Raw genomic sequence first — 21530 nt, 5'->3', positions numbered from 1 at the left:
TGGTCCTGGGGCTCTGTTCACAAACACAAACAGACCCCACAGAGCCCCAGGACAACAACAACAACAACAACAACAAAATTAGACCCAACCAAATCATGAGAAAACAAAAAGAGAATTACTTGACACATTGGAAAGAACAAACAAAAAAACAGAGCAAACTAGAATGCTATTTGGCCCTAAACAGAGAGTACACAGTGGCAGAATACCTGACCACTGTGACTGACCCAAACTTAAGGAAAGCTTTGACTATGTACAGACTCAGTGAGCATAGCCTTGCTATTGAGAAAGGCCGCCGTAGGCAGACCTGGCTCTTAAGAGAAGACAGGCTATGTGCACACTGCCCACAAAATGAGGTGGAAACTGAGCTGCACTTCCTAACCTCCTGCCAAATGTATGACCATATTAGAGACACATATTTCCATCAGATTACAGCGATCCACAAAGAATTAGAAAACAAACCCAATTTTGATAAACTCCCTTATCTACTGGGTGAAAAACCAGTGTGCCATCACAGCTGCAAGATTTGTGACCTGTTGCCACAAGAAAAGGGCAACCAGTGAAGAACAAACACCATTGTAAATACAACCCATATTTATGTTTATTTATTTCCCATTTGTACTTTAACTATTTGCACATTGTTACAACACTGTATATATACATAATATGACATTTGAAGTGTCTTTATTCTTTTGAAACTTCTGAGTGTAATATTTACTGTTAATATTTATTGTTTATTTCACTTTTGTTTACTATCTACTTCACTTGCTTTGGCAATGTTAACATACGTTTCCCATGCCAATAAAGCCCTTAAATTGAATTGAATTGAATTGAATTGAGAGAGAGAGAGAGAGGTATCCAGGTCACATCTAAACATTAAGACCCAAAAGCTCCTCTCCAGTCCTGGGAAACCAGCCAATTGTAAAATAACTGAAAAAGATGTTGAAGATTTAATGCAACTGGAGGAAGTGTATATTAAACACTGGCACCTTAAATATGGCTACCCATTAACACTTCAAAACTTGATTATGAATCACCAATAACTAAGCACTGTAATTTTGGGTAGGGAATATCAGTCATGGTTGCCATCAAAAGGTTTATTAGGCCCATAAGGGGATGGATGGGGGCAGTGTTGGTCTTGTCATGGACATCGTGTTAGCGTGACGATAAGTGAGAGAGAGAGTTGCTAATTAGAATGGGACCTGCTTCATTAAAGGGAAGAGGGATCAGACGCCGTGAAGGTTGCTCCAAGGACAAGTGGGTTCTCTCTCTCTCTCTCTCTCTCTCTCTCTCTCTCTCTCTCTCTCTCTCTCTCTCTCTCTCTCTCTCTCTCTCTCTCTCTCTCTCTCTCTCTCTCTCTCTCTCTCTCTCTCTCTCTCTCTCTCTCTCTCTCTCTCTCTCTCTCTCTCTCTCTCTCTCTCTCTCTCTCTGTACTTCACTTGCTATGTCTCTCTCTTTCTTGCTCTGTTTCTCTCCCTCCCTCACTCTTTCACACTCTTTCTCGCCATCTTTCTCTCTTTTCCTTCTCTCTCTCTTTCCTTCTCTCCCTTCCTCTCTCTTTCTATCCCAACTACAGACTCTAAGGGACAGGGCCTGTCCCTGCGGTCAGGAGTCAGTTAATTACAGAGGGATTTCCTTCAGGACAGTACACAACACTCCAGTGCAGTATCTCTATAAAAGGCAATATCACAGCCTGGATCACAGGGTTAGAGGGCTGTAACCTCCACTTCCTCTGGCAGGACATGTCATTGACTGGCCTGACCTATCCAGTCATCTGGCTTTGCCATTATGAGCCAATGACTGTTACCATTAAAGCAGGGTGCCTGTAAGTGATACCAGATAGTTTTGGAGCACATGTTGCTGTAACACAACAAAGCCCCTGAGGTGAGACATAGTGCATGTGCTCATTTAACCACCTCTTATGTCACTTCAGTTTTGGGCGATGTTGTAGCTGTAGGCAGGACTTTGGAGACATTGTCTGTTTCCATGCATTCCTGTGAAGCAACTCACTGTGGGACTTCCATCCAGGCACAATATTATACAGTTTGCTCACCTTCTTCTGTCATTATTGTTATTTCACTCCCCCTATTACTGTAATTATTTCACTCATCTCATACTGGCAGTATCAGTGTCTGGCTCATTAATTGCAATCAAGTCTTCATCTGATCATAATGACCTGATGACCACATTGGCCTGTCCTGTGTCAGTGCCTGTATATTGAGGGGTGAGTTGATGTAGCAAATTTCATGGAATTCTACTCATTTTGCCATGGGTCAGAGATAACATTTTGACAGTTTTAAAGCTAATTTCCTGCAATTCTACACATTTTGCCATGGGGAGGAGATATACAGTATATATGTATTTTTTCAGTTTTAAAGCTACTATCCTGCAATTCTACACATTTTGCCATGACTTATGCCATGTTGATTATATCTGAAATTGACTAACAAAATCAATTTAGGCCCCCTGAAGGTCAGGGCCCCTGGGCACGTGATTACTACAAGTTTAGATAACTGGCTAGACTAACTTAAAAATCATAAAATGATTGGCTGACATGGCTAATTGAGTGATTGTCAGTGACTGACAAAACACGAGAAAAACTGCTGATGCACAACCAGATTTCTAACTTGCACCTTATGTATTCTACTATTCTAACTCTCAACAGTTGAGACCCCTACTGAGATCCTAATATATATATATATATATATATATATATATATATATATATATATATATATATATATATATATATATATATACTACCAGTCAAAGGTTTTAGAACACCTTCTCATTGAAGGGTTTGTCTTTATTTTACTATTTTCTACATTGTGTAATAATAGTGAAGACATCAAAACTATGAAATAACACATATGGAATCATGTAGTAACCCAAAAAGTGTTAAACAAATCAAAATACATTTTATATTTGAGATTCTTCAAATAGCCACCCTTTGAATTGATGACAGCTTTGCACACTCTTGGCATTCTCTCAACCATCTTCACCTGGAATGCTTTTCCAACAGTTTTGAAGGAGTTCCCACATATGCTGAGCACTTGTTGGCTGCTTTTCCTTCACTCTGCGGTCCGACTCATCCCAAACCATCTCAATTTGGTTGAGGTCGGGGGATTGTGGAGGACAGGTCATCTGATGCAGCACTCCATCACTCTCCTTTTTGGTAAAATAGCCCTTACACAGTCTGGAGTGTGTTGGGTCATTGTCCTGTAGAAAAACAAATGATAGTCCCACTAAGCCCAGACCAGATGGGATGGCATATCGCTGCAGAATGCTGTGGTAGCCATGCTGGTTAAGTGTGCCTTTTTAATTCTAAATAAATCACAGACAGTGTCACCAGCAAAGCACCCCCACACAATAACACCTCCTCCTCCATGCTTTATGGTGGGAAATACACATGCGGAGATCATCCATTCACCTACACCTCCAGACCTCACAAAGACACGGCGGTTGGAACCAAAAATCTCAAATTAGGACTCCAGACCAAAGGACACATTTCCACCGGTCTAATGTCCATTGCTCGTTTGAGCTGTTCTTGCCATAATATGGACTTGGTCCTTTACCAAATAGGGCTATCTTCTGTATACCCCCCCTTCCTTGTCACAACACAACTGATTGACTCAAACGCATTAAGAAGGAAAGAAATTCCACAAATTAACTTTGAACAAGGCACACCTGTTATTGAAATGCATTCCAGGTGACTACCTCATGAAGATGGTTGAGAGAATGCCAAGAGTGTGCAAAGCTGTCATGAAAGCAAAGGGTGGCTATTTGAAGAATCTCAAATATAAAATATATTTTGATTTGTTTAATACTTTTTTGGTTACTACATGAATCCATATGTGTTATTTCATAGTTTTTATGTCTTCACTATTATTCTACAATGTAGAAAATAGTTTTTAAAAATTAGAAAAAACCTTGAATGAGTAGGTGATCTAAAACTTTTGACCAGTAGTGTATATAAGGTCCCACAGTTTACAGTGCATGTCAGAGCAACAACCAAGCCATGTTGTCGAAGGAATTGTCCCTGGAGCTCAGAGACAGGATTGTGTCGAGGCACAGATCTGGGGAAGGGTACAAAAAAATGTCTGCAGCATTGAAGGTCATCAAGAACACAGTGGCCTCCATCATTAGGTGCCTTTTGGCAAACTCCAAGTGGGCTGTCATGTGCCTTTTACTGAGGACTGGCTTCTGTCTGGCCACGCTACCATAAAGGCCTGATTGGTGTAGTGCTGCAGAGATGGTTGTCCTTATGGAAGGTTCTCCATTCTCCACAGAGGAACTCTAGAGTGCTCTCAGAGTGACCATTGGGTTCTTGGTCACCTCCCTGACCAAGACCCTTCTCCTCCGATTGCTCAGTTTGGCCGGGCGGCCAGCTCTAGGAAGAGTCTTGGTGGTTCCAAACTGTGTTCTTGGGGACCTTCAATGCTGCAGAAATGTTTTGGTACCCTTCCCCAGATCTGTGCCTCGACGCAATCCTGTCTCGGAGATCTACGGACAATTCCTTTGACCTAATGGCTTGGTTTTTGTTCTGACATGCACTGTCAACTGTGGGACCTTATATAGACAGGTGTGTGCCTTTCCAAATCAAATTTACCACAGGTGGACTCCAATCAAGTTGTAGAAACATCTCAAGGATGATCAATGGAAACAGGATGCACCTGAGCTCAATTTCGAGTCTCATAGCAAAGGGTCTGAGTACTTATTTAAATAAGGTATTTCTGTTTTTGTTTTTTTATAAATTAGCAAAACTTTCTAAAAGACGGTTTTTGCTTTGTCATTATGGGGTATTGTGTATAGATTGCCGAGGAGTTTTTATTTCTTTAATCCATTTTAGAATAAGGCTGTAACGTAACAAAATGTGGAAAAAGTAAAGGGGTCGGAATACTTTACGAAGGCACTGTGTTAAGCATTGCTGTGTGTGTGTATGTGTGTGTGTCCTATTTCTTCTGCAGGCGTACACATGTGGGTGCAAGTGTGTACAGTGAGGGAAAAAAGCATTTGATCCCCTGCTGATTTTGTACGTTTGCCCACTGACAAAGACATTATCAGTCTTTAATTTTAATGGTAGGTTTATTTGAACAGTGAGAGACAGAATAACAACAACAAAATCCAGAAAAACGCATGTCAAAAATGTTATAAATTGATTTGCATTTTAATGAGGGAAATAAGTATTTGACCCCTCTGCAATACATGACTTAGTACTTGGTGGCAAAACCCTTGTTGGCAATCACAGAGGTCAGACGTTTCTTGTAGTTGGCCACCAGGTTTGCACACATCTCAGGAGGGATTTTGTCCCACTCCTCTTTGCAGATCTTCTCCAAGTCATTAAGGTTTCAAGGCTGACGTTTGGCAACTCGAACCTTCAGCTCCCTCCACAGATTTTCTATGGGATTAAGGTCTGGAGACTGGCTAATGTGCTTCTTCTTGAGCCACTCCTTTGTTGCCTTGGCCATGTGTTTTGGGTCATTGTCATGCTGGAATACCCATCCACGACCCATTTGCAATGCCCTGGCTGAGGGAAGGAGGTTCTCACCCAAGATTTGACGGTACATGGCGTCGTGCATCGTCCCTTTGATGAGGTGAAGTTGTCCTGTCCCCTTAGCAGAAAAACACCCCCAAAGCATAATGTTTCCACCTCCATGTTTGACGGTGGGGATGGTGTTCTTGGGGTCATAGGCAGCATTCCTCCTCCTCCAAAAACGGCGAGTTGAGTTGATGCCAAAGAGCTCGATTTTGGTCTCATCTGACCACAACACTTTCACCCAGTTCTCCTCTGAATCATTCAGATGTTCATTGGCAAACTTCAGACGGGCATGTATATGTGCTTTCTTGAGCAGGGGGACCTTGCGGGTGCTGCAGGATTTCAGTCCTTCACGGCGTAGTGTGTTACCAATTGTTTTCTTGGTGACTAAGGTCCCAGCTGCCTTGAGATCATTGACAAGATCCTCCCATGTAGTTCTGGGCTGATTCCTCACCGTTCTCATGATCATTGCAACTCCACGAGGTGAGATCTTGCATGGAGCCCCAGGCCGAGGAAGATTGACAGTTCTTTTGTGTTTCTTCCATTTGCGAATAATCGCACCAACTGTTGTCACCTTCTCACCAAGCTGCTTGGCGATGGTCTTGTAGCCCATTCCAGCCTTGTGTAGGTCTACAATCTTGTCCCTGACATCCTTGGAGAGCTGTTTGGTCTTGGCCATGGTGGAGACTTTGGAATCGGATTGATTGATTGCTTCTGTGGACAGGTGTCTTTTATACAGGTAACAAGCTGAGATTAGGAGCACTCCCTTTAAGAGTGTGCTCCTAATCTCAGCTCGTTACCTGTATAAAATACACCTGGGAGCCAGAAATCTTTCTGATTGAGAGGGGGTCAAATACTTATTTCCCTCATTAAAATGCAAATCAATTTATAACATTTTTGACATGCGTTTTTCTGTTTTTTTTGTTGTTATTCTGTCTCTCACTGTTCAAATAAACCTACCATTAAAATTATAGACTGATCATTTCTTTGTCAGTGGGCAAACATACAAAATCAGCAGGGGATCAAATACTTTTTTCCCTCACTGTTTACCCATCTAGCCATTCTGTAGGGGGCTAGGGTGGAGATTATACTCTAAACTGTTTGCATACCTTGTGCTCAAATGCTCTGGCTCTTAGCTGTGTATGCAGAACAGTTGGCATCGCGTGAAGGAGAGGCAAACACTTGTCTGTTTTCTTCTCACAGTCACACACACACACACACACACACACACACACTCACACACACACACACACACACACTGCAGAATTCAGTCCAGGCGTTGCCTAAATCCCTGCCACTTCTGCATTGTGGCTCCCTCCTGTCTCTGCGCTGAATGGGTAATCTCTGGGCCTTTGCCAGGCATCTTGGAGACGTCTTTCTTTACCCAAACTAAGCAGATGAACACTGACGTCGGCCGGCACAACAATCTCCACACCTGCGTGAGTGAATGGGCTTCTCCTATAAGCTGTAATTAAGAAATAATTTTGAGGCTGAATTCTATTGGACATTAGCCATCATAGACGTACGGAAGCCTAGAAACCCAAGGCAAAAAAGAAAACGATTGGAATTATCTATTCCGAACGACTTAGTATCTTGTTTGAACGACTTAGTATCTAATTTAAACAACTTAGTAAAAAACATACTAATTTGACATACTAAGTTGTTTGAATGACTATCTCGTTCAACTTACTTAATTGTTATTTTGTCTAATTAGGCCAATTGTTTTATGCAGTGCCAGTTTTGCTTGTCAGATCGTTGCTGCAGCCATTCATTCACTGATTCCATCCATTGATATGATTTTTCATTGACAGTTCTTTGACATTTCCTGGATGGACAGCAAGCTGAACGGATCAGAGGTGCTATTTTGGGTAGGTGGCTCGGAGACAGAATGTGGGATGGCGTGGGACTGGGATATCCTGACGGGAAGGCTCTGGATCACTAAGAACCCCACTAGGGACCATTATGACCTTCAGCCTGCATGATGCCCAGGCTTTCCATTGTAACACACTGCATCAACAAGAAATGTTCACACTTCAAAGTGTACTGTATGTAGACAAGGACACACTTTGTAGTGTATGTCAACAAGTACACACTTCGTAGGGTATGTCATTGTCAACAAGTACACAACCTTATAGTGTACATACTTTCTATAGTATGTCAACCAGTACACACTGCATAGTGTATGTCAAGAAGTACACACTGCATAGTGTATGTCAAGAAGTACACACTCCTCAGAATACATCAACAAGTACACAATTCATTGAGTAAGTAAATAAGTATTCACTTCACACATTTGTGCAGATCCTACTGTCACAGTTAAGTGGTGTCCAATGCTAGCTATTGACTTAGGGCAGGGATGGGAAACTTTGACGGAGGTGGGGGCCACAGAAAATTTTAACTCATCATGAAGGGCCTCAGTGACTCATGGGTCGTCGTCCCCCCCCCACCCCCCGTTACAGCGAAGAGAACACATTTAAATTTTACAAATATTTTCCTGCAATTCTGCACATTTTGCCATAGGGTGGAGGCAATGCTTACTACAAGTTTAGATAACTAACTTCCCAATCTAAAAGAAAATTGCTGACATGGGCTAATTGAGTGACTGCTGATGCAAAACCAAATTTGGAAATTGCACCTTGTGTATTCTATTATTCTTACTATCATCAGTAAGTTGAGACCCCGACTGAGTTGCCCACCTCCTACCCCCAAAAAATTGGTCAGCGGGCATACAAAAGGGGGGCCGTGGGCCGCCAGTTGCCCATCCCTGATCTAGGGTAACCCCTTGTCATTTTTCCCAACCATAGAATGTTTATAGTCAGCATCTGTCATTTTTCTATTTGTTTCAGCCTGTGTTTTAGATGGAGCAGATTAGAAGGGAGTCCTGCCCTCGGGGCAATTGTCAACTTGAAGAAACAACATTGGGTTTTCTATTAAAGGAAAATCTTTCTGACATGGTCTATGTTTTTAATATAATAATAATAATAATAATAATAATAATAATAATATTACTGTACAGATCTCCTAGAGATACAGTATCTTGACTTTTTTCTCTAAAAAGGACCTGAATAGAGATCAGGAAAAATATATTGTTATATACATAGACGGATATTAAAATAAAAATAAAATCAATTTTTATTTGTCACATGCGCCGAATACAACAGGTGTAGACTTACCGTGAAATGCTTACTTACAATCTCTTAACCAACAATGCAGTTTAAGAAATATAGTTAAGAAAATATTTACTAAATAAACTCAAGTAAAAAATGAAATAAAAAGTAACACAGTAAAATAACAAGGCTATTGTATATAGCCGGTAACGAGTCAATGTGCGGGGGTACAGGTTAGTCGAGGTAATTTGTACATGTAGGTAGGGGTAAAGTGACTATGCATAGATAATAAGCAGCGAGTAGCAGCAGTGTAAAAACAAAGGGGTGGGGGGTCAATGTAAATAGTACTGGAGGCCATTTGATTAATTGTTCAGCAGTCTTATGGCTTGGGGGTAGAAGCTGTTACGGAGCCTTTTGGACCTAGACTTGACTCCGGTACCGCCTGCCGTGCGGTAGCAGAGAGAACAGTCTATGACTTGGGTGACTGGAGTCTTTGACAATTTTTTGGGCCTTCCTCTGACACCGGCTAGTAAACTCAGCAAAAAAAGAAACGTCCTTTTTTCAGGACCCTGTCTTTCAAAGATAATTTGTAAAAATAACTTCACAGATCTTCATTGTAAAGGGTTTAAACACTGTTTCCCATGCTTGTTCAATGAACCATAAACAATTAATGAACATACACCTGTGGAACGGTCGTTAAGACACTAACAGCTTACAGACGGTAAGCAATTAAGGTCACAGTTATGAAAACTTAGGACACTAAAGAGGCCTTTCTACTCTGAAAAACACCAAAAGAAAGATGCCCAAGGTCCCTGCTCATCTGCGTGAACGTGCCTTAGGCATGCTGCAAGGAGGCATGAGGAATGCAGATGTGGCCAGGGCAATAAATTGCAATGTCCGTACTGTGAGATGCCTTAGATAGCACTACAGGGAGACAGGACAGACAGCTGATCATCCTCGTAGTGGCAGACCACGTGCAATAGCCCCTGCACAGGATCGGTACATCGGAACATCACAACTGCGGGACAGGTACAGGATGGCAACAACAACTGCCCAAGTTACACCAGGAATGCACAATCCCTCCATCAGTGCTCAGACTGTCCGCAATAGGCTGAGAGAGGCTGGACTGAGGGCTTGTAGGCCTGTTGTAAGGCAGGTCCTCACCAGACATCACCGGCAACAATGTCGCCTATGGGCACAAACCCACCGTCGCTGGAACAGACAGGACTGGCAAAAAGAGCTCTTTACTGACGAGTCACGGTTTTGTCTCACCAGGTGTGATGGTCGGATTCGCGTTTATCGTCGAAGAAATGAGCGTTACACCGAGGCCTGTACTCTGGAGCGCGATTGATTTGGAGGTGGAGGGTCCGTCATGGTCTGGGGCGGTGTGTCACAGCATCATCGGACTGAGCTTGTTGTCATTGCAGGCAATCGCAATGCTGTGCGTTACAGGGAAGACATACTCCTTCCTCATGTGGTACCCTTCCTGCAGGCTCATCCTGACATGACCCTCCAGCATGACAATGCCACCAGCCATACTGGTCTTTGCATGATTTCCTGCAAGACAGGAATGTCAGTGTTCTGCCATGGCCAGCAAAGAGCCCAGATCTCAATCCCATTGAGCACGTCTGGGACCTGTTGGATCGGAGGGTGAGGTCTAGGGCCATTCCCCCCAGAAATGTCTGGGAACTTGCAGGTGCCTTGGTGGAAGAGTGGGGTAACATCTCACAGCAAGAACTGGCAAATCTGGTGCAGTCCATGAGGAGGAGATGCACTGCAGTACTTAATGCAGCTGGTGGCCACACCAGATACTGACTGTTACTTTTGATTTTGACCACCCCCCCTTTGTTCAGGGACACATTATTCAATTTCTGTTAGTCACATGTCTGTGGAACTTGTTCAGTTTATGTCTCAGTTGTTGAATCTTGTCATGTTCATACAAATATTTACACATGTTAAGTTTGCTGAAAATAAACGCAGTTGACAGTGAGAGGACGTTTCTTTTTTTATATAGGTCCTGGATGGCAGGAAGCTTGGCCTCAGTGATGTACTGGGCCGTACGCACTACCCTCTGTAGCGCCTTATGGTCGGATGCCAAGCAGTTGCCATACCAGGTGGTGATGCAACCGGTCAGGATGCTCTCGATGGTGCAGCTGTATAACTTTTTGAGGATCAGGGGACCCATGCCAAATCTTTTCAGTCTCCTGAGGGGGAAAAGGTGTTGTCGTGCCCTCTTCACGACTGTCTTGGTGTGTTTGGACCATGATAGTTTGTTGGTGACGTGGACAAGGAACTTGAAACTCTCGACCCGCTCCACCACAGCCCCGTCGATGTGAATGGGGGAGTGTTCGGCCCTCCTTTTCCTGTAGTCCATGATCAGCTCCTTTGTCTTGCTCACGTTGAGGGAGAGGTTGTTGTCTTGGCACCACACTGCCAGGTCTCTGACCTCCCGATAGGCTGTCTCATCGTTCTAGGTGATCAGGCCTACCGCTGTTGTGTCGTCAGCAAACTTAATGCTGGTGTTGGAGTCGTGCTTGGCCATGCAGTCATGGGTGAACAGGGAGTACAGGAGGGGACTAAGTGCGCACCCCTGAGGGGCCCCCGTTGTGAGGATTAGTGTGGCAGATGTGTTGATGTCTACCCTTACCACCTGGGGGCAGCCCATCAGGAAGTCCAGGTTCCAGTTGCAGAGGGAGGTGTTTAGTCCCACTGTCCTTAGCTTAATGATGAGCTTTGTGGGCACTATGGTGTTGAACGCTGAGCTGTAGTCAATTAACAGCATTCTCACATAGGTGTTCCTCTTGTCCAGGTGGGAAAGAGCAGTGTGGAGTGCGATTGAGATTGCGTCATTTGTGGATCTGGTGGGGCGGTTTGCGAGTTGGAGTGGGTCTAGGGTTTCCGGGATGATGGTGTTGATGTGAGACATGACCAGCCTTTCAAAGCACTTCAAGGCTACCGACGTGAGTGCTACGGGGCTGTAGTCATTTAGGCAGGTTACCTTCACTTTCTTGGGCACAGGGACTATGGTGGTCAGCTTGAAACATGTAGATATTACAGACTCGGTCAGGGAGAGGTTGAAAATGTCAGTGAAGACACTTGCCAGTTGGTAAGCGCATGCTCTGAGTACACGTCCTGGTAATCCGTCTGGCCCCGCAGCCTTGTGAATGTTGACCTGTTTAAAGGTCTTGCTCACATCGGCTATGGAGAGCATGATCATACAGTCGTCCAGAACAGCTGGTGCTCTCATGCATGCTTCAGCGTTGCTTGCCTCGAAGTGAGCATAAAAGGCATTTAGCTCGTCTGGTTGGCTCGCGTCACTGGGCAGCTCGCGGCTGGGTTTCCCTTTGTAGTCCGTAATAGTTTGCAAGCCCTGCCACATCCGACGAGCGTCAGAGCCGGTGTAGCAGGATTCAATCTTCGTCCTGTATTGATGCTTTGCCTTTTTGTGGTTCGTCTGAGGGCATAGTGGGATTTCTTATAAGCGTCCGGATTAGTGTCTCGCTCCTTGAAAGTGGCAGCTCTAGCCTTTAGCTCGGTGCGGATGTTGCCTGTAATCCATGGCTTCTGGTTGGGATATGTACGTACGGTCACTGTGGGGATGATGTCGTGGAAGCACTTATTGATGAAGCCAGTGACTGAGGTGGTATACTCCTCAATGCCATAGGATGAATCCCGGAACATATTCCAGTCTGTGCTAGCAAAACAGTCCTGTAGCGTCGCATCCAAGTCATCTGACCACTTCCGTATTGAGCGAGTCACTGGTACTTCCTGCTTTAGTTTTTGCTTGTAAGCAGGAATCAGGAGGATAGAATTATGGTCAGATTTGCCAAATGGAGGGCGAGGGAGAGCTTTGCATGCATCTCTGTGTGTGGAGTAAAGGTGATCTAGAGTTTTCTTTCCCTCTGGTTGCGACATGCTGGTAGAAATGAGGTAAAACGGATTTAAGTTTGCCTGCATTAAAGTCCCCGGCCACTAGAAGCGCCGCTTCTGGATGAGCATTTTCTTGTTTGCTTATGGCCTTATACAGCTCGTTGAGTGCGGTCTTAGTGCCAGCATCGGTTTGTGGTGGTAAATAGACGGCTACAAAAAATATTAATGAAAACTCTGTTGGTAGATAGTGTGGTCTATTCTTCAGTGATTGCACGTTGGCCAATAGAACGGATGGTAGAGGCGGGTTACTCACTCGCCAACAAATTCTCACAAGGCACCCTGATCTTCTCCCCCTGTATTTCCGTCTTTTCTTTACGCGAATGACAGGGATTTGGGCCTGGTCTCGGAGAAGCAGTATATCCTTCGCATCGGACTCATTAAAGAAAAGATCTTTGTCTAGTTTGAGGTGAGTAATCACTGTTCTGATATCCAGAAGCTCTTTTAAGAGACGGTAGCAGCAACATTATGTACAAAATTAGTTACAAACAATGCGAAAAAAACACTCAAAATAGCACAGTTGGTTAGGAGCTTGTAAAACGGCAGCCACCGACTCTGGTGCCATTATAAGATATATGAAATAGAACTGTGTTCCCTAAACTCCAATTCGATAGCCGAGGTATGAGAAGGGAAATAAACACAGATATGTTGCCAGAGAACGTAGCAGCCATAGGTGTCCCAATAAAGATGCCTTCCAAATGAACTGTATGTGGATGCGCCATTACCCCAGATAATTTCTAAGTAATAAAGCAACTAATAATTTCTAACTAATAAAGCACAGCGCTTATCATATCCCCACTTAATTGATTCTGTAGCTCGTCAGAGGCTCATTTCGGGGGCTAGCCCTATCGCTTGACCCGTGACAGAGTCTGGCTTACTGGAACCTAAGCTCTGAGCTCTATGGCAATTATATTCAGTGCAGCAAGTGACAAACAGGCACTGAAAACTCTACTAACTCTACACCACTATTATACAATAACATTCAGACCATGGCAGGGCACGGCAGGGTAGACCAGGGCCAAGGCCCTTTCATGGGTTTGGTATTACCTCACGGATGTCAGCTAACGGTGTGCTTTTTCCAGTTTTCATGTCAAACGCTTTAATAATTTTCACCGGTTATTTTCATTCCCCACTGCCACCTCTGTCTCTCTGTCTCTGTCCCTAAAGGGTACACAAAGAAGCAAAAATACTGTAGTTCTATCATTATCATCATAGCTTCTGATAAAATATTTCTGCTAAAGTGAGAAGTTATTTTGGAGGGGAGGGGGTGGTCAGCATTTCCTGGTTCCAGTACAGAGGCGCCCAGCGTGTTCAGGACAGGTTGATTTGTACACAGAGGCTAGATGGCAAGATAGTGTTCCAGCTGGCGCTGCAGTACCGGTGAGTAGAAGGGGAAGGACACACAGTTCTAGGGACAGAAAGAGCGCTTCCTACATCAAGGGAAATACCAGCCCAAAGACTCAGAGGCTGGACTCAGATTACAGACACAGAAATACACACATAGAGAGAAACACACACTCACAATCACAAGTGCATACAGTATACTCAAATATAAATAAAGTCCATGAGAGTAAATACATACCCTCCCTCACACACTCATAACCACACACACACAGTCACATGCACAAACACAGTCCAAAACGCACGCACACACACACACACACACACACACACACACACACCACACACACTCTACCCTGGGAGGGGTACAGAGCTGAATTCTTCCTATTCTGACGCCCTCCTCCTCTTACTTGGGAAAAGGACGTGTGTTCTTGCATAACCTTACAAAACAGTGACCAGGGGCCAGCAGTGCAGCGGCTGCCAAGAGCAGAGGTCAGGCCTAAGTAAGCCTCTCAGTTTTATGGCCTAGCAAACAAAAGTGACGGGGTAACTTTCATACGCAGTAAACACACACGTGGCTGTCCCTTTGTCCTTCTCACAATACTAGGACATATGCTGCTTTGTATTAAACGTACCCACAGTCCAAATGTCGCTAGTGTTGCTTTGGATCAGTCTTGGTGGATGGATCTGACTGTTTACAATAGAGAGGCTTGGTCATTATCATTAATCACAGTCATTGTAAATACTTCAGTCGTAAATAAAAACCATCCAGTAGAACAGACTGGATGGCTGCTGGCCGGTCTGCCACCACAGCTGTTGGAGTAACATAATTTCATCAACACAAAGATTCTAACACCGATGATGTCATTTCTGAGAATGATGGACTGGAGAGAGATGCTATTGGACCTCTGGATGGGTGTGTTTGATATATACACCCATTTGGCTATAGCCTGGCCATTTTCAGCCAACCTGTCCAAGCTCATATCGTGAAGTGAGATGATGTGGAATGATCTTCTTCCTTGTTGTGTTCAGTGTGGTTTCTATAGTTCCAGCCTAGTTCCATGTCTCCGTATGGCAATTTATTTGTGATGTTGTGTATTTATTGTAAGGCAGGCTGACTGCCCATAAAGCAACAGTGGGTAGAAAAACATCTGTCACCATGGTTATGTTTGATTTGATGGGAGAGGTAGAGAAACTTAAATATTAGCAGCAGCGATCATTTCATCCTTGTTGATCACTATCACTTCAGCATTTAGGAGTTGTGGTCCTGAGGAGGAAAGCCCAGAAGTCATAATATCTCTTCTATTCAACAACAGCTAATATGTTTTATATAGGTATAGAATTCAAGCAGATTGTGTGCTTTACATCATTTGGAGTTGAACCTTTTGGTCTAAGAGGGTTGTCAGAGAGGAAGCATTTGCTTGGGGAGGAGGGCTGTAGTGCACACCCCCGTCCCGCCAAGGGTGGGACCGTCAAGGAACCAGAAGGAGCCAGTGGCTTTGATGAATTCATCAGCTAACCCAAACAGAAAAACGTTATAATTGTGCCAAGAGTCAATATTTTGTCAGTTGTGACAGTTACTGTAGTCAACATTTGTCTTCAAAAGTGTATTATGAATGGTATTTCCATGCAATTACTTTATTACATAGACATGAAGTAAAAGTGGTTTCAAAATCTGAAGGGAAAATAACTAAACTTTGGTCTGCATTATGATGGACTATGACATCATGCACATAAACCAGAATCTTGGACTAGGGTCATCCAAGAAAAACATCTCATTCCCTGTAACAGCCAAGAATGCCTATCTCCAGGTTTTATTATAAACCAGAGCTAAGCGCTCCAGGAAGGTTGCCAAGGGGACCATGGGTCCTGTACTTCACTCTTGTGTAAAAGTCATTAGTTGTTTTCATTTCTTTCCATCTTTCGTTCAACTGTGAATTAATGCAGCAAAGCGGTGGACCTCTCCAGGGGTTTTCACATTTAAAAGAGCCTAATCAAACACCTACATTGTAAATGGAACCTATTACCACTAATGGCTTACCTAGGAATTAATCCTGATGAAGCCTTGGAGAGAGCTATTAGCACTGCAGGTTTTTGTCATCATCCACTGTGTTTTAAGGGTAATCATTAGAGTTATTATCCTCTTGTTCTTTTGATTTGAACTAAATGTGCCATTGCTGCTTTGAAGCAATGGCTGCCTTTTACAAGATGCTGATTGCAGCTACAGGGGAAGGTCAGACCACATATAAGAGTGGGCTGCAGGTTTTAGAGATAAGGTACTGTACCATAGGAATAATGTGGCTGTGGCTCAGTTGGTAGAGCATGGTGTGTGCAACTTCACAGTTGTGGGTTCGATTCCCACAGGGGACCAATATGAAAATGAATGCGCTCACTACTGAACATCACTATGGATAAGACTGTCTGCTAGATGACTATAATGTGAATAAAATCCCTGAAAATGTTCTTGAGTGACAAAAATAAGTGATTGTATGAGTAGGATCAGTAAAGATACTGTCAATATTCACCATTTTGTCAAGGAAGGTGAGTACAGAAATGTGGCATCTGGATATTGGAAGGAATAGCTACATAAAGTACACATATTGTACTGTATTATATAAAAATACATGATTATTATGAAGCCTGTGTGGAGGGAGGTTCACCATGTTCTTGGCCTAACTGTCTTTGAGAGTTTCCTTGTTCACCTTCATAGGCTGATTGTCTGCTTAATCTAATTTTAACTATCAAGTCTGACTACAAAGGGGAAGAAATTCCCTCATGGCCAGAGTCTGAGGTTTGGAAATCTCTTTCTGGTCACTCTAGTCTAGTCTAATACCAACAGGGCAATGTCATGGGATCAACCACACTCTCTTAAGGGTGGTGGGGGGGGGGGGGGGGGGGGGGATTTAAAATCAATTATTTTATATCAGATGTTACAATTGTATTAGTTGTCACAGTAGAGAAAGTTATCTGAATTCTGAAATACTTTCTAAATACCCTGGCATGCTTTCAAAGTCAACAGTCTTGGTCATCCATTATGTAACTTTGGAAACCTCCCTCCTGGGGTGAGCGTTAAGTGCAGTTGGTATGGTCCAGGGGAAGGAAGGGCGACTGGAAAGTGGAAATGCTTGCACTGATTTCACTATGACGCCCAAAATGACCAAGAGAACTGAACTTGTCTTCAATATTTGATTTGGATTGGATTTGTATAGTTTTTATGTATTTTTATTATTCAACATCAAGTTTGCTCATTCTTAACAATAATTAAATTAGACTTTGATCAAATTTTATCTGACAACATTACAGCACCATGTTGATTACAAGTAAGTAAAAACTTTTCTTCTGTGAATTATAGTTCTACTATAACAAATTCTAGGACTCTGACAAATATAAACGTAGATGTATTAACATATTCAGAGAGCCACTACTAACCTGATAGGGTGTCAGCTGTGAGGTTCATGTGATGCTGATGCTCAAAATGAGGTGAGGAGTTCAGATGATGTAAGGTGAAGTGCTGCATCACCACATGAGCATCAGCCCTCTAGTCTAATACATACTGTAGACTATAGTCAGGCTTTTAAAAATACTTATTTAACCAGCCTAGATGTTTTTCCATATAGATTCAAAAGGAATAGTTTGACTTTCAAGGAACATGAACGGGTTCACTGTGGCTCAGTTGGTGGAGCATGGTATGTGCAACATCAGGGTTGTGGGTTTGATTCCCATGGGGGTCCAGTATGAAATTGTATGCACTCACTACTGTAACTTACTCTGGATAAGACTGTCTGCTAAATGACTACAAAGGGGAAAAAATGCCCTCAAGGCCAGAGTCTGAGGTTTGGAAATCTCTTTCTGGTCACTCTAGTCTAGTCTAATAGCAACAGGGCAATGTCATGGGATCAACCACACTCTCTTAAGGGTGGTGGTGGGGGGGGGGATACTTTTGCTAATTTAAAATTAACTATTTTATATCAAATATTGAAGACAGGCTTTTAAAAATACTTATTTAACTAGCCTAGATGTTTTGTCATATAGATTCAAAAGTTATGTTTCTTAGTTTACTCTAAAATTAAGAAAATTAATACTATAAAGAATGCCCACATAAAATATTCAAACGATATCTTAAGAATGTAGGCCTACACAATTCATATTTTATTCCGGCCTGTAGGTTTGAATGTTATGTGGGAGGGTGTTTTATTGGATTCTTCATGCAGGTGCCGGAAAATTGTTTAAATTAGTGTGTAATATATATACTGTATTTGTTGCCTGCTCTGTACATCTTCGTAGCACGCAGGCCTCAATGGGTTCAGGCTGCAAAATTTGATGAACTTAGGAGTTATGATAGAAAACCAGCTACTTTGGAATCAGAGATAAAATGCCTAGCAACTCTGTTGTTTTCCAATAAGTATTTTTCCCATGGTGTTAGCTTTTCAGAGGAACCAGACTGAACAAAGTCACTCAGTCATTGCAATGGATTAGAGTATTTGGTCTCTAATCAACTAACTGCTGTATTTCACCATTTTAAGATTTGGCATCTTATCATGTGCATAGTTCTACTTGACCATTAGATGCCAAGTATTTCAATCCAATCAACATGATTCAAAGTGATGGAGAGCAGACCCCTAAGTTGGGCTAATTTTCAGATGGTCCTCTAAAAAGGTTCAGTAGAGATTGACCGGTTCATTGTGGTGTCTAGTATTTCCTAGAAGACCTTAATTCACCAATTATACTTTCTGCAATCTGAGAGTTCTCTAACTATAGCAGCGAAAATCCCTCCAACTCTCTTTCCCATTGGCATGAGTGGATCACACAGACACTGTTGTTAGCAACCAGGAGCAACAGAGCGCAGGAACAATTATACCTATGACCTAATGCAGTTCTACCTGCCAATTTTGGCCGGGGAGTAATGGAATAAGCTAAGCCTAGCCAGGGCTGGTATAGATGGATTGGATAGGCAGTACTGTGGAGAATGAAAAGCTGTGTGACTTTAACATGACACTAGATGTTTTGCTCCACTCAAAAGGTTTAGGGGGATGAGTTATTGTGTAACAGTCACCAGGTGCTCTCTGATTGTCACTGTTATAGAGCCATTGTTACTTTTTCCATATTAACTCTGATTTGCAGACCGAGTGAAACTCAGCTTGGGTCATACACAAAAGAGCTAACGGAACAGAAACATGATAGAGTACCAACTGCTGGATATCACTGTTATTCGTGATTCATCAAACATCTATGTTCTCTGATTGTTCTTTCCTGTCTTTTCCTCATTAAAAATGTCCTTTAAAATGTTTACAGTCATTCAGAGGTGATATGTTGGCCATTCACTAGAACACATCCATTCTCTCTGACATGGTTGTAATCTAACTAGGCCACAGTGAAGTAGACTACAACCCCCCCCCCCCCCCCCCCTCTTGTCTAATGTTACAGTTCTTAACATAACTTCATAGACATTTGTGGTTTTCAAACAACTTTTACACCTCACTTGACACTTGCCATCCCAGTAAAAAGCAGCGGTCTGCTGTATTTGCATTCCACTGAGGCTGTGGAGTCTAAGTCATGGTCCTCTGGAGGATGTTGTGAAGATCAGAACCATGTAAGCTGTCAGAGCAGAGAGATGTTACCATATCACACTGAGATGCTTTTCTCATGTCTATCGACTCATGAAGAGACGTGGTGAAAGACAACTAGGCCTGGAGGCTCATATAGTGGTAGCACTTAGGCGACTGCTACGAAGAGTGGGTGTGTAGTGTGTGACACCACTCGGGGGAGTAAGGATTGTGTCAGGGCTAGAGCACGTAGCACCATTTTCCCAGGCCCTCTCAGGCCCTGAAACACACTCCTCTGACTTCCTGGCGCTGAGGGAGGGAGGGGTTGAATCGCGAGCACGCATCTCTTATCAGAACCCAGAGCCCAAAAGCACAACTTCCTCCAAGGCGGCCCGAGGAATTTGGAAAAGGAAGAGCCTTTCCCTTCTTGGCCTTATTAAAATTGGAGGTCTCACTGATACAATCATGCTTATACGCAGGGAGAATACAGTGGTGAACAAGGCACAGCGAAGTTCATTGTTCACTGTTTTTGGGCCATATTTCATACTGCAACTGGGTCACCTGTCTTATGCCTTTTCCAGCCCTGTGATGTCATTCTGACCACTGGTTTGGGTAGCTAACAGTTTATTTACATCTGGGAGCAGGGTGCTATTATAAGGGGATAACAACTTATTCCACCATAGGCTTTATGGTCGTTCCACCAATTCGGTGCCTTTTGAGAAGCGTAACTTGTTTTTTTGTTTTTTTACTTTTGATTTCACCAGATTTTAACATTCTGTCATAAAGAGCACATGTTCATCTTCATTAAAAAAAACTGGTTTTCCCATCTCAAAAAAAATACTATAGCAAATGCATATTAAGTTCCAAATAAAGTAACAGGATTGACCGTAACAGGGTTGACGATTTCATCTTAAATCAGCCATAAATCCCGTTTTGACAGGGGGAATGAAAGCTTGTTGTGTCCAACAGGGAGTGGCAATGGAATGCAAAAAAAAGAGTTGTTAAAACATTTGTAGCCTGTCGATCTATAGGTAACAGCGTTGACGTGTTAGGCTTGACCAGCTCAGTTTTCCACCACAAAACACCGGAAAATGGCAAAAAAGAGTAGAACCAGCTCACCTGATTTTACACTATTTGACTATTAGCTGTTCAAATCAAATCAAATGTTCTTTGTCACATACACGTGTTTAGCAGATGTTATTGCAGGTGTAGCGAAATGCTTGTGCTTCTAGCTCCGACAGTGCAGTAATATCTAACAAGTAATATCTAACAATTTCACAACATATACCCAATACACACAAATCTAAGTAAGGAATGGAATTTAAGAATATATACATATATGGACAAGCAATGACAGAGCGGCATGGACTAAGATACAGTAGAATATTATAGAATACAGTATATACATATGAGATGAGTAGTGCAAGATATGTAAACATTATTAAAGTGACTAGTTTTCCATTTCTTAAAGTGGCCAGTGATTTCAATAGGCAGCAGCAGCCTCTAATGTGCTAGTGATGGCTATTTAACAGTCTGATGGCCTTGAGATAGAAGCTGTTTTTCATTCATAAAAATGTTCAATTCCTCATCAATCCAAGGGGATTTAGCAGTTTTTACAGTCATTTTCTTAATGGGTGCATGCTTTTTAGTAACTGGGATAAGCAATTTCATAAATGTGTCAAGTGCAGCGTCTGGTTGCTCGTCATTACACATCACAGATCAACAAATATTCTTTACATCAACAACATAGGAATCATTACAAAAGTTATTGTATGACCTCTTATACACTATATTAGGCCCAGCCTTTTGTTTTCCTAGATATGGCTCCTATATTGTGATCACTATATCCGATGGATTTGTATACTGCTTTCAAACACATTTCTGCAGCATTAATAATGATGTGATCAATACATGTTGATGATTTCATTTCTGTTTGTAACTACCCTGGTAGGTTGATTGATAACCTGAACCAGGTTGCAGGCACTAGTTACAGTTTGAAGCTTTCTCTTGAGTTGGTAGCCTAATGAAAGCCAGTCAATATTGGACAGGAACAGAAGTCATCCTCCTTGATTTGATGAA

At 42.7% G+C, this 21530-nt stretch overlaps 1 protein-coding gene across 2 annotated transcripts in view; it reads left to right on the top strand.

The window, feature by feature from the left end:
• The window catches only part of LOC311135938 (rho GTPase-activating protein 7-like), a gene marked incomplete at its 5' end in the record, with an annotated part of 97030 nt that overhangs the window by 51412 nt on the left and 24088 nt on the right, over positions 1-21530 (top strand). Inside the window, one exon of one of the 2 annotated variants that reach the window (XM_084169977.1) lies at positions 17057-17228. The exons of the other annotated variant lie outside the window; for it this stretch is intronic. Coding sequence (XP_084026103.1) covers positions 17216-17228 — 13 coding nt within the window. Of the gene's footprint in view, positions 1-17056; positions 17229-21530 lie in introns of those variants that run through there. 2 annotated transcript variants of the gene reach the window in all.

This window comes from Coregonus lavaretus (assembly GCF_964263955.1).
Source record: "Coregonus lavaretus genome assembly, chromosome: 10".
Classification (NCBI taxonomy): domain Eukaryota; kingdom Metazoa; phylum Chordata; class Actinopteri; order Salmoniformes; family Salmonidae; genus Coregonus; species Coregonus lavaretus.
This window is presented reverse-complemented; position numbering and strand designations above follow the sequence as displayed.